General features: G+C 39.4%; 3 protein-coding genes and 1 non-coding gene across 4 annotated transcripts; 1 reads left to right on the forward strand and 3 right to left on the reverse strand.

Annotated features, from left to right (window-relative positions):
* Window positions 1-290: 290 nt before the first annotated feature.
* LOC9320688 (disease resistance protein RPM1) lies at window positions 291-3,756 on the reverse strand. The gene is given in 3 exon segments (XM_021030885.1): window positions 291-3,124; window positions 3,126-3,425; window positions 3,582-3,756. Coding segments are annotated over 2 exon segments (2,766 nt in total). The 5' UTR covers window positions 3,344-3,425; window positions 3,582-3,756; the 3' UTR covers window positions 291-576.
* Window positions 3,757-3,844: 88 nt separating this feature from the next.
* On the reverse strand, window positions 3,845-6,723 carry LOC9320689 (guanine nucleotide-binding protein-like NSN1). Its single transcript, XM_002884577.2, has 9 exons — window positions 6,619-6,723; window positions 6,250-6,494; window positions 5,938-6,031; window positions 5,682-5,855; window positions 5,370-5,584; window positions 5,010-5,274; window positions 4,719-4,898; window positions 4,422-4,633; window positions 3,845-4,332 (listed from the first exon to the last, which is right to left on the reverse strand). Exons 1-9 carry the CDS (start codon window positions 6,635-6,637, stop codon window positions 3,988-3,990), a joined length of 1,749 nt encoding a protein of 582 aa, XP_002884623.1. The 5' UTR covers window positions 6,638-6,723; the 3' UTR covers window positions 3,845-3,987.
* Window positions 6,724-6,795: 72 nt separating this feature from the next.
* On the forward strand, window positions 6,796-11,505 carry LOC9320690. The gene is made up of 17 exons (XM_002882462.2): window positions 6,796-7,173; window positions 7,265-7,385; window positions 7,468-7,574; window positions 7,675-7,822; window positions 7,915-8,053; window positions 8,173-8,266; window positions 8,505-8,642; window positions 8,806-8,906; window positions 9,054-9,167; window positions 9,286-9,524; window positions 9,640-9,698; window positions 9,792-9,977; window positions 10,058-10,181; window positions 10,280-10,338; window positions 10,514-10,659; window positions 10,743-10,919; window positions 11,011-11,505. The coding sequence occupies exons 1-17, from the start codon at window positions 7,113-7,115 to the stop codon at window positions 11,311-11,313; spliced, it is 2,316 nt and encodes a 771-aa protein (XP_002882508.1). The 5' UTR covers window positions 6,796-7,112; the 3' UTR covers window positions 11,314-11,505.
* Window positions 6,821-6,906, reverse strand: TRNAM-CAU. Its single transcript is given in 2 exon segments — window positions 6,821-6,856; window positions 6,869-6,906. It is a non-coding gene; the product is annotated as a tRNA-Met (tRNA).
* Window positions 11,506-11,613: the final 108 nt, after the last annotated feature.

Genomic DNA, 11,613 nt, shown 5'->3' on the forward strand with positions numbered 1-11,613 from the left:
GCCCAAAACGGTCTTTTGGAAAATTGAAAATCAAACCGCTTCAAAACGGGTCAGCTATTTTCGGATCCGGATCCGATTCTCGGGGAGGTTACTATGTACTTTACGCGCTTCACTTGCGCGTGGCTAACACGAATGGTCAGATATCCATATAATCTCCATCTTAACCGCCGCGGATCGTTGATAACAAGATTTTTTACTTTCTTTTTTCAATATTTCAAAACTTCAAAACTTTTCGATCAGTTTTGGATCGTAAAGAGGATGAATTTAAAATGGAATGACGCATTTTGGAATGTTATCTCGTAGTAGTAAACTATTTAGTCCAAATATCTAGTTACATCGAATAGTAAAGGTCCTACTTTTTGGGATTGTAAATGAACCACTTTAATTCAGAAAGACTAATAAGGTTTTAGCTTCAAACAGAATTACATAACAAATAGCTGACCATATTTAACCAACTTAATGTACAAAGCAGTGGAAGTTAGCTGTTTGGTAAACTCATGACGTTTAGTATATATGATTGCTAATTTTCACAGTGCAATGTGCAGTATCTTGTATGATGAAGCTTGCCTTGGCCACTCAAGATGAGAGGCTCACATAGAAAGACCCATTATCAGTTCTGAAATAATGCTTAATCGCAGGAATGTGTTTAACCCTTGACCGGTCTACACTTCCATCTCCACTAATCCCTTCCACCAACTGATTAGAAACATGAATCAAATGCAGTTCTTGAAGATTTATAAGATTCTCAATTCCTTTCGGTACCGACTCTAACCCTCTACAAGCCCTGATATAAAGCTTCTGAAGCTCAAACATTGCACCATCTTCTATAACAACTTCTGTCAGATGTTTCATCTGAACTATCTCTAGAATCTTCAGATTCTGAAATCCTTGTGCAAAACACAACCTAGGCCCCATGTATGCATTGTAAAACGAAAGCCATACCAATCTAGGAAGCGTTTGGATAGAGAGAATGGCGTTTTCTTGCAACTGAGATCCACGCAAACCCAAATAGGTAAGGTTTTGAAGGGTGTTGAACCAAATTGGTACCCTCTCCAGTTTCCCAGCAAGAAAGAGCTTCTCAATGCTTGCAGTTGCTATCAGGTCATCTATCTCTAACGGTTCCTCTTCATGAATCGACGTTAAAGATAAGAACCGAAGTCTTCTAATCTTATTCAGTGAATCACATAAGTCTCTTCCATGTTCTCTCTTAACCATGACAAGACTTATTCTTGTGAGTTGAGTCATATTCCCAAGGTTTTTGATAAGCTCAGCTTCTGCGTTGAAGCAGTCCATGACTTGCAAATCCTTCAACTGCCAGATTTTAGGAACAACCCTTGTACCTAAAACATAGTTCCAATTGGAATCATGTCCATCATTGCGCCGAAAAGTAATGAGATAACGCAACTTCTGCAACTTCCACATCCCTGGAGGAAGTTCCTCAATCTTGGAGTGCTTTGTATTCAATGTCTCCAAATTGATGAGTTTATGGAAGTCTTTTGGCAGTTCTTTTACCTGTGTCTTCGACAAATTCAAGTACTTTAGGTTGAACATAGTTACTAAACAATCTGGTAACTTGCTGATGGCAGAATCTTCAAGGTCTAAGGCTCTCAGAAGTTTCAGACTTGGAAGTAAGTCCATCTTGTGTTTAGCAGAAGAGCAAACCAAAAGAGAGTGAAGGTTTGTTGCACGTATACTATCTGGTGTCATCTCTTTCTGAATGCATAAATGGCGACTACCATAATTCTCGATTGTCTCTGCAGCATCATCACCATCGCTGTCATCATTATATACATCACAAAACCTCTCAAGTTTGGATACAGATAGAGCAATCTCCCATATCACGTCATGCATCTTGAACGCCTTGGGTCGTCCAAAAGGATTCCACAAGATAACTTGAAGCATATTTCTGTAAACAAGTTCATTGAGGTAACTATCAGCCACTTCTTCTGCTTTCACTCCTCTGATCGGTTCCACAAATCTTTGTGCCATCCACATCCTAACGAGACTCTTTCTTTTCATCCGATAGTTCACAGGGAAAAGAGAACAATATAAGAAACAACGTTTAAGCGGGTATGGCAAATCGTTGAAGCTAAGCAACAAAATGCTTCGAACAATCTTGAGTTCAAGATTGTTGTTCAATTCCCAATTCAAAGTACTGTAGACTTTCTTCCATTCTGATTCAAACTTCTTGGTTGACATCATGCTCCCCAAAGAAGCAATAGCTAATGGCAAACCCTGACATCTCTCGAGTAATTTCCGTGCTATCGGCTCTAAATTCTGCGTTCTGCATTGCTCAAGACTTCCCGGAAAAGCTTTGTTGGAGAAAAGCACCCAAGCTTCGTCTTCTTTTAAGAGCTCAATCTCGTGCTTTCCGCTCCCGATTCCATATGGGAAAGAAGCCACGTTCATGTCCCGAGTGGTCATCATAACACGACTTCCGTAAATACCATCTGGTAGAGCGATACTTATCTCCCTCCATAGACCAGTGGTCCATACATCATCAAGCACAACAATGTACCTCTTTGACTGCAAATACTCCACAAGTTTTTCCACCAACTCTCTGTAGCCTAAGGAGTATAATTCAGCTGGAATCTGTGTTTCTGCTTCTTTATAGAACTCCTTGATCATGGTCCTAAATACATCTTCAATCTCATAAGATTTCGAGATTGTAACCCAAGCGTAACACTCAAAATGCCTCCGCACGCTCTGGGACTTGAAGATATTCGCTGAGAGTGTAGTCTTCCCTGAACCGCCCATCCCAACCACGGCGACAACAATCCGCTGAGGTTCCGGACTTAGAAGCCGTCCGATGAGCTTTCCCTTGGGTGCATCAATCCCTACAAGACTATTTTCACTAAAGAAAAGAGATGACTCACTGATGTTGTTCACCCACTTTGCATCGCCATCATCAGTAGGCGATAATATTGCTGCTTGATAGTTTTCTGAATGATAGTACCTTTTCATGGAATCAGAAATGGATTGAATCATGACATTCACCACTCCTAGCTTCTGAGCTATTGAGTGCCTCGCCCACATATACCTCGGGAAATGAAACGCACGCCAAAGTTTGGCGCAACTACGATAACCGTGGATGTGATAGCCAAACTCGTCGAGAATGTCTTCGATCTCTCGTGTTTGCCACAAAAGTTTGGAAGACTTGAGTTGTTGTTGCTATGGATCCATTTCCACCATGTTTATGGGTGTCCTCAAGAAAAGACTTCATGATCAGCAACTCCTTCTTCATTTTATCAATCTCAACATGGACTCCTGATAATAACAAGGTCTCGTTTTCCAGGACACTAAGAATCCGTCCGATCCCAAAATCAACAGTAGCCGAAGCCATCTTCCTCTCAGTCTCGCTTGAACCTGTTGGTGAACTTGTTGAATTTGAGCAAAGCCAAGCTTTCGATTCACACCTTACATGCCTGCCACATAACATTTTGATCAATTATCCTTCAACAAGGACCTCAACAAAGTCAACGTCCTTTACTGTTTTAAAGTCAAAACGGGTTTAAACTGCTTTCACATTTGCAACTTGGAATTGAATTTGATATCATGGTTTCCAACAATAGTGCACTTACAAGGATAAAAACTCGAGTTTGGAAGCATCCTCTTGTCAAATGGAGCAGGAATACCTTCAAACAGAGAAATCCGATGTACCACCAGAAGTTCTTGGTCGGAGATCGGATATGAACACAACTCGTTTTCTTTTACTATGGAGGGTGTTTTCGTCATTCGTTACCTGAAAGGGTAATTATTATTTCCCTGTGAAAGGCAAAGAAGTAAACTTAGCTCAATGCTTTCCGAATTTTCGTTCTTAAGATATTTGATAAGCAGAGCAGAATTGGAATAAAAGAAAGGTTAATTGTAGAAATCAAAATCGCTTCAGCATTACTACTAGTTCATGAAGCACATATATATCAAAAAGTTCAACCGACCAAATCATAAACGCAAAATACAAAAAAAACAACTAGTTTCCAATCACACTCATTCTTCTGGCAAAAGTCCAGCCATTGGAATTTTAGCCTCAATCTGGAATTCTTCGTCTTCCCCATCTTTCTTCTTCCTATAATCCACTTTAAAATCATAATCTCCGTCCATCAGATCCTCCTCACCACCTCCTGCTTTCTTTGCTTTCTTCCTCTTCTTCTTCTCTGCTTTCTGCTTTTTTGTATTCAACATGCTTTCCGCTGCATATAGCTTCACGTTCTGCCTCCCCGTCTCTGATTTCTCTTTCGACTTTCCTGCCTCTTCCTCCTCTTCCCCTCCCATAGACTCATCATCATCACTGTCATGCTCAGGCTCTTCTTCTGTCTCAGTCTTAGACTCATCCTGTGTTTTTTTTTTGTGATACATAAACCAAGATTAACCCAGTCTGAACCGTTTACAAGCAAATGGAAAATCACGAGATAATTACTAACCTCGATCATAGTTTCATCGAAATTGAGAGGACCATTTGAAGGAACTTCAACAGGGTTAAATTCGTTTACCGTCTTCAAGCTCCCGATGAAAGAGGATTCACCACTGTAAACCTCATCGATGTTGAAATCCTTGGCCAGCTCGGACACAATCTTTGACTCTGCATGTCCACCTTGGTCCCTCTTTGGCGGCATTGTATAGTATGGGATTTTACCTGCATAACCGTTCATGTTAGAGACAATGATGAGTTAACAAACTGGTTTTGAAAAAATATTTATGCTTCAAGTTAAGATCCGCACCTTCATTCCAGTCATGCAAAACAATTCTGGCAGCAGCTTCAATATCCACAAGACCACCCTTTTTAAGCTTACCCCTTACAGTGGCTACTTTGTAAAGAAAATCATCAACTGCCTCGAAGCTTGGAATTTTGTAGAGAGTCACCAGCATTTGTGTTGGACAAAGCTTGAGAATTTCCTTCACTATTTTTTTCACAAAGTAACAAATTCCAAGTTAGGTCACTCAGATTTTATAACCCTTAAAAGACAGCACAAAAAGAAGTGTGATTCTATCTTGAGCTTATATCCAATTACCTGGACTAACTGGGTCATCCAACTTCTCGATTCTTTTACAATTTCGGAGAGCTATAGAAGCATCATTTCCTGATGATTTGAGCATCACAACTCCAGGACAATCCAGTAACTTCACGTTTTTGTCTAAGTGAACCTCTTGCAGAGACCTAGTAAGTCCAGGAGTGGCACCGACATTGACAACATGAGCTCTCTTCAAACTGTTAATAAGACTACTCTTGCCGACATTAGGCAGTCCAATAATACCAACTGTAATAGATTTTTTTAACTGCCAAAGAACAACAAAGGAATATTTAATTGAAACTGAATAATATAACTTCATGCCAAGGTAGGTTGATTAAAGTGTAAATTATGAAAACCAACCTCATGACTTCTTGAGTAGTTTTTCAACAATTTGATAAGAGTGTCTGCTCCAAGACAATCACTCGTCTGCAACATATTGCTTGGTTTTGATGCCTTAGATGATTTCCAACCCAAGTTTGATCTCTGTTCCTGGGTGCTACACTTGAATGCAACAGCTGGAAATTCTTCCCTAAGGTACTTAAGCCATTTCTCAGCAGCCTCTCGGGGAACAAGATCTGGAAAGAGAGAATCGGTTACAAGAAGAAATTACACCACCCGGAGTAAACAAACAACTTTTTATGTTCACGAGCAAAGACTTATATAAGAACTTACCAATCTTGTTCAGCAGCAACACAAGATGCTTATTGGGACCGGCTTGCATTACCATCCTCTCCATGTCGGTACAACGGGTGCCAAGAGGATCACGGGCATCAAGAACCTCCAAAATGACATCAGACAATTCAATGACTTTAACTAGCTCCTTGTAGAAAGCCCTCTCCGAGTTATCTGTGAAACAAAAGACATTAGTGCATGTAAAAGCAGAGAGAAATCACATAGACGTGTGGAGAAGGTATCCATATAGACACACCTCGAACATTGAGGACTTTAGTGAACTCCTCTCTGGTCTCTTCTTCTGTCTTGGTATCATCATCATCAACCAAACCAAGTTTCCTCTTTTTGGCCTGAATATATATTTATTAAGAGAGATCAGAACACAAACACCACTTCATAATACGAGTAAATCAAACAGCAAGCCATGAAAAATGCTATCTTTTATCAATCAATTAAAACCCACAACACAAAGGAAATATCTTAAACAACTGCGACCTCAATTCGAAGTTATATGATTATCTGAACAGTAGTATAGCTATGAATGACAAAGTTAAAAGAATGGAGATACCCTTTCTTTGCGGGCTTCTTTCTTCTGTTCAATCTCCTCGAGAGCACGGGCACGTCGAACTTCGAGGGCTTTAAGCTCTTGTTCCTTGAAAGGCCAGTCATTGGGGATACCTGGGTCCTTCTCTACTCTTGGCTTACGGTGGAGCCCAAGCTTTTTAGCATCCTTTGCCTTCTTCTTGTGGTGCTCCTTCACCTTTCTCAGGACCTTATGCTTCTGCTTCAAGGTCACCCTCTTACTCTTACTCTCTGCAAAAAAAAACATCCAACAATCAATAAAGACCCAATAAAATCCTGAACTGAACAATTGATTCAATTCATCGTCGACAAAGACAGATCCAGAATAAAAATTTGATTGAAGGATTTATCTTACTTTTACTCCGTTTCACCATCTTTCTCGCCTGCGGAAGAGAGCGACGCAAAAAGAAAAACTGAGTAGGTTAGAAGAAAGGGTTTATGGAGAAGGAAGATGGAGATATCGGCGCCAAATTAGGGTTTTGCTATTAGATGGATTTGGATCATGACCCGACCCGGACGAGTTGACCCGAATCTGTTAGGACATAACTTAAAAATAATGGGGTGAGAGAGGCTCGAACTCTCGACCTCAGGATTACTCAGATAGCTATGAGACCTACGCGCTAGCCAACTGCGCCACCACCCCGATATTGGTGCCCAATACAAATGTTCATATTAAGCACAACTTTGGGTTCGTTGTTGTTGAAGTCATAACCTTGACTTCGACCGGTCGCCTGACTTTTCCTTAAGATCCCGCCGGGCTCCGGTGGTGGCGGTTAAACCCTTCCAAAACCTGACTTTTGCTGAAATTCGTTAAGCGTAGGATAAACAAGTGAAGCCCACGATACAGGAATGTCTAACAGAAGCCTCCATTTGAAGAAAATTTCATGGCTTTCTTCTCGGATTCTCTCAGGTTTCGAATAAATGTCATGGCTTTCTTCGATTCGAGCTATCTGGGTTTAAGCTTTCTTATCGATCTTTTTGGTTGTCTTTTTTCTCACTAGACAATGTGCACGGTCGATTTCGCCGACCAATTACCACTCCAGCCACCTGTTTAGCTCCTTCACTCGATGGAGACATGAACATTGGGTCCAAGACATTGGTCGAACACTGTTTCTCTCGCGGGTAAATTCAATTTACAACCTTTATTACTTGGACTAGTGTATTCATGGTCTCTTTCTAATTTGTCCTGGACAGTCTCTTTCAGATTTGCATCAGTACGACGAGTATCTCGAGCTTCTTCTTCTTCTTCTCCTTCCTCTCCACATGTTGATTTACTCTCTTATATTAAAGCTTCACTTGATAAACTTGAAGGTAAACTGATTGTTATACTGAATCTTACATATATTTTTTATAATTGGCGTGAAACATCTCTTTGTGTTGTTGTAAACAAAGTTTGGAAATGAACTCTTAGGTCCTTCCCATCATTGGTTGAATCGAGACATTGGGAATAAACAGCTTTTCAAGGACAAAGGAACTTATGTAGTTCTTGCTGGACATTTGCTAAACGAGACAAGTGATCTGAGTGGTTTCTTTGAGAAACTAAAGTTGCTTCAGCAGAGGTTTAAGAAAGCTGTTGTTTTTGTTAAACCAAAGAATCATGGCAACTTAACTGGAATTTTGGCTAAGTATTTGTTTTCTGTGGTCTTTTAAGGTCTCCGGGTGTCTGTTTCATGTGCATTCACTTCAGTGATCAAGCTCAAATTGCTGATGATCGAACTGCTTTAGCTGAGTTGATTGTGAAGGAATACCTCACTTTTCCTGTACTACTTTCTGAAAAAGAATTTCCCAAGGTATATATTGTATTTCCAAGAAATGTCGCTGTAGATTACTTCTTTGTATATCATTCTCTCAAGTTATATGTATATACCTCGATATCAATTGAAGGTGTAATGTTTTTTACTTGTATCAGACTACTGGGGAAGTACGTTACATCGTGTTTAAAGATTTTAAGAATCCTTTAATCTACGAAGAGAAGGATCTCGATATTGCTTCTGTAGCTAAAGGTATGCATACTTTATCATCTTATTCACTACAAATGTTCTCTACAATGTCATACCTATTGTTCCATGTTCACATTAAGAGAAAAAACAAATTCATTATGCTGCTTTTAGCTTGTGAATATTCTTCGCCTCAGACCTTCAATCTTCCGCAGCATCTAAGAAGGCGAAAGCATATAATAGTTCTCGTGATTTGTGTGCTTAATGACATATTCTGGTTTCTTCTTCTTGCGCTTTGTTGCAGCTCTTGACAGCCTCACTCAATATACTGAGAAATCCAAGTCTGTCAGAATTTTCACGAACACTTGGTCAAAACAAGCTGAGGCTATCAAGGAATCACATTTCCCTTCTTTCTTTCAGGATTTGTTACTCTACTTTCCAGGTACATCTTTAATTTTTCTTTTTTGGTCTTTTTGAGTTTTATCAGGAATTTTCATTTTTGTCTTTCACGCTACTCTCTAATATTTTGTTCACAAAAATTTAGAACAAAATTTTGATGTTTTATTTAACAACAGTATTCTCTCTGTCGACATTCTCTGTGACAGGTTGTATCACTGCAGACGAAGTTGGAGAACGTCTGTTTCTTTCTGATACCAACCATCATCGTATAATTATGTTCGAAAAGAATGGGAAGATTTTAGACAGTGTAAGTGAACTGAATCACATTTGGGGAATTTTAATCTTTATAGAGTTTCTTTGCTCAGTCCCCTTAGAAGGGCATTCTTAGAGAGAAAAGTGAATTTGAAGCTTCTTGTTTAACAAAGCTAAAGTTCAAGACAATGTTTTATTTCAGATTGGTTGTTTCCCAGGTTTTGAGGATGGAGAATTTGAATCTGCAAAGATGTTACGTCCTACAGGGACCCTTTATGACGAAGAGGAGGATTGCCTTTACATTGTAGATTCTGAGGTATGACTCCTAGAAGAAGATACACAATTATGATTGCTGATTGTGCCATTGGATGTTTTCATGTTAAGATTGTTTATCCTCTTTGTTTCTTTTTCTTTTCCTCATTCTTTGAGTTAAGAATCACGCCATTAGAAGAGCAAATATAAATAGCCGGGTCCTGGAAACAGTATATCCAAAGGTTATTAAGAAAAGTGGTGGCCTATGGTCTTGGATAATGGAGAAAATGGGTCTTGGAAAAGATGATGATACAACAGTTGATGCTGATGCCAAATCAGAAGAATTTGATGCTCGCTCTCTGTTGTTTCCATGGCATATACTGAAGCGTAATGATGAGAGTCTTTTGGTCATTAACAAAAGGTAAAAAGACTAGTTAAAGGGATTGCTTCTTTATAGTAGTGATAGCTCGGTCTCTCTTTCCTTCTTTTGCTACCCTTTTACGTTCGTAACCAACTGGGTTTCTCATATCTTTCAGCTTTTCGAAGTTATGGATAATAAATATAGCTACACGAGAGATCGAAGAAGTCGTGGAAGGTTGCATATAAGAATTGGCATCTTCTTTTTCCTTTTTGTCTTATTTGGCTTGTTGACTCATTGCACCTAACAGATATTTATCCAAAATTTAAGGGTTTTCAAAGATAATGGAGATCTGCGGGCAATCAATTACAGAGAAGCTATCAGTGTTGAAACATATGCCTTCTAACTGGTTGCAACAGCAAACTGAGGCTATCATCTCATGCAAGGAGCAGCCAAGTGCTTCCCTTTTATCTTCTTTTACTAAACTTGGGGACGACATTGTCATGACAGATATAGGTAAACGACATTATCACAACTTTGTTTACATCTTTTTCATCTCTATGCATCAGCTAACTCATTTTGCCTTATACATTAAGATTGTCAGAGAGTTTTGAAGCTAAATATAGATTCTAGAGCATGCTCTAGCATTCAGTTCTCAAACATTGGGATCCTTGGGTTGCCCTATTGGTTGTTCATTCCACTGGAGAGAGTTTTCAATCTGTTAGTGATTTCTTATTCATTATCTTATCCATTAACAACACTTCTCTTGTTCTGAAACTTACTAATTGATGTTGTGTTACTCGGCTAAATTATAACAGAGCTAATGGTGTTCAGGAAGCACATCTCAGTCATACTCAGGAACTCCGGTTATTGCCAGGTGCGATTTGCTAAACAGACCCTAATTTTTTGCTCGTTCGCTTATGCTAGGCTTGATGTTAGAAGTTCATCACCCCAGTCCCAATTAGCTGCAGCATGAAGATGGTTTTAACATTGGTTCTAGCCAGAAATCTAGATATTTGGTTTGATTTAACTGCTACTTTTTCATTTAACAGGTAAAATTAGCTTACGGTTGAACATAGAGATTCCTCCATGCACGGAGCTTGTTGAACCGATACAAGAAAGCTGCATATGGCGACAGACAAGAGGCGCAATCAGTGAAGTCTCGAGTGCTGGAAGTGCAGTTGAACCTTCCGAAAAGGTTAATTAAGAGAATTGTATTCCCGACATTTGCTCTGGTTTAAATCCAAGGTAGCTCAGAAATTTTGTTTTCATGACTTGCAGGTTGGAGTTTCACAACAATGGTATGATGAATTAGACAGCCTCGCCAAAGAAATAGCCAACCCCGAAGCAGTTGAGGAAGAAGAGGAGGAAGATGTTAACCCCTCTGAGGTTGAAAGAGAAGAAGATGGACGTATTCACATTGATTGTACTGTCAAAACCAGTCCTGGCTCAAGTGAGGTACGCCTAAAATCTTCTCTCAAGTCGCTTTTATGAACAAAAGCCAAACTTTACGATGAAAAGATAACTTGGTCGACTCGGGTTTGTGCAGCTTATTGTTTATGCAGCTTTATATTTAAGACTGCCGAGAAACGAAGAGACAGAAAGTGCGAGCCAGGAAGAACTTGCGAGAAGAATAGCAGAGATTTTAAAGCCAGTACGGAACAATACGACTATGAAGGAAGATTTGTTTGTGAAACTATTGTCCAAGTCAAAGAGAGAATTGAGAGACATTGTCTTCATGAAGCCGATGCATGTGCGGATAAGGTTAGACTCGATGGATCATCCAAAAGCCGATAACTCAAGAGACGTAATCTTGACTGACTCCTCTGTTGAAGTTGATATCTCTCTTTGACGACGATTAGAGCGTGGGCCAATAACGATGCGTTGCTCCATTCTTTCTCAAACGTAGCAATGGCTACTCTAATTCTTTTTGAGGTGGTAAAAATGAGCTCAATAAGACTTGTACAAGTTTATGACATTATACAGAATAATGATCTGGTCGGTTCATTACTTCATTATATGAAATGGTTCACAGTTTGTTTAAGATGGTCCAAGTTTCATTTGGATTTCTTGTCGGTTAAAATTTTGAAAATATCAATGAAATTAGAAATAAAAAATCTGGGTGCCATTAGTAAATAACAAAATTAAGTGT

This window comes from Arabidopsis lyrata (assembly GCF_000004255.2).
Source record: "Arabidopsis lyrata subsp. lyrata unplaced genomic scaffold ARALYscaffold_3, whole genome shotgun sequence".
Taxonomy (NCBI): Eukaryota; Viridiplantae; Streptophyta; class Magnoliopsida; order Brassicales; family Brassicaceae; genus Arabidopsis; species Arabidopsis lyrata.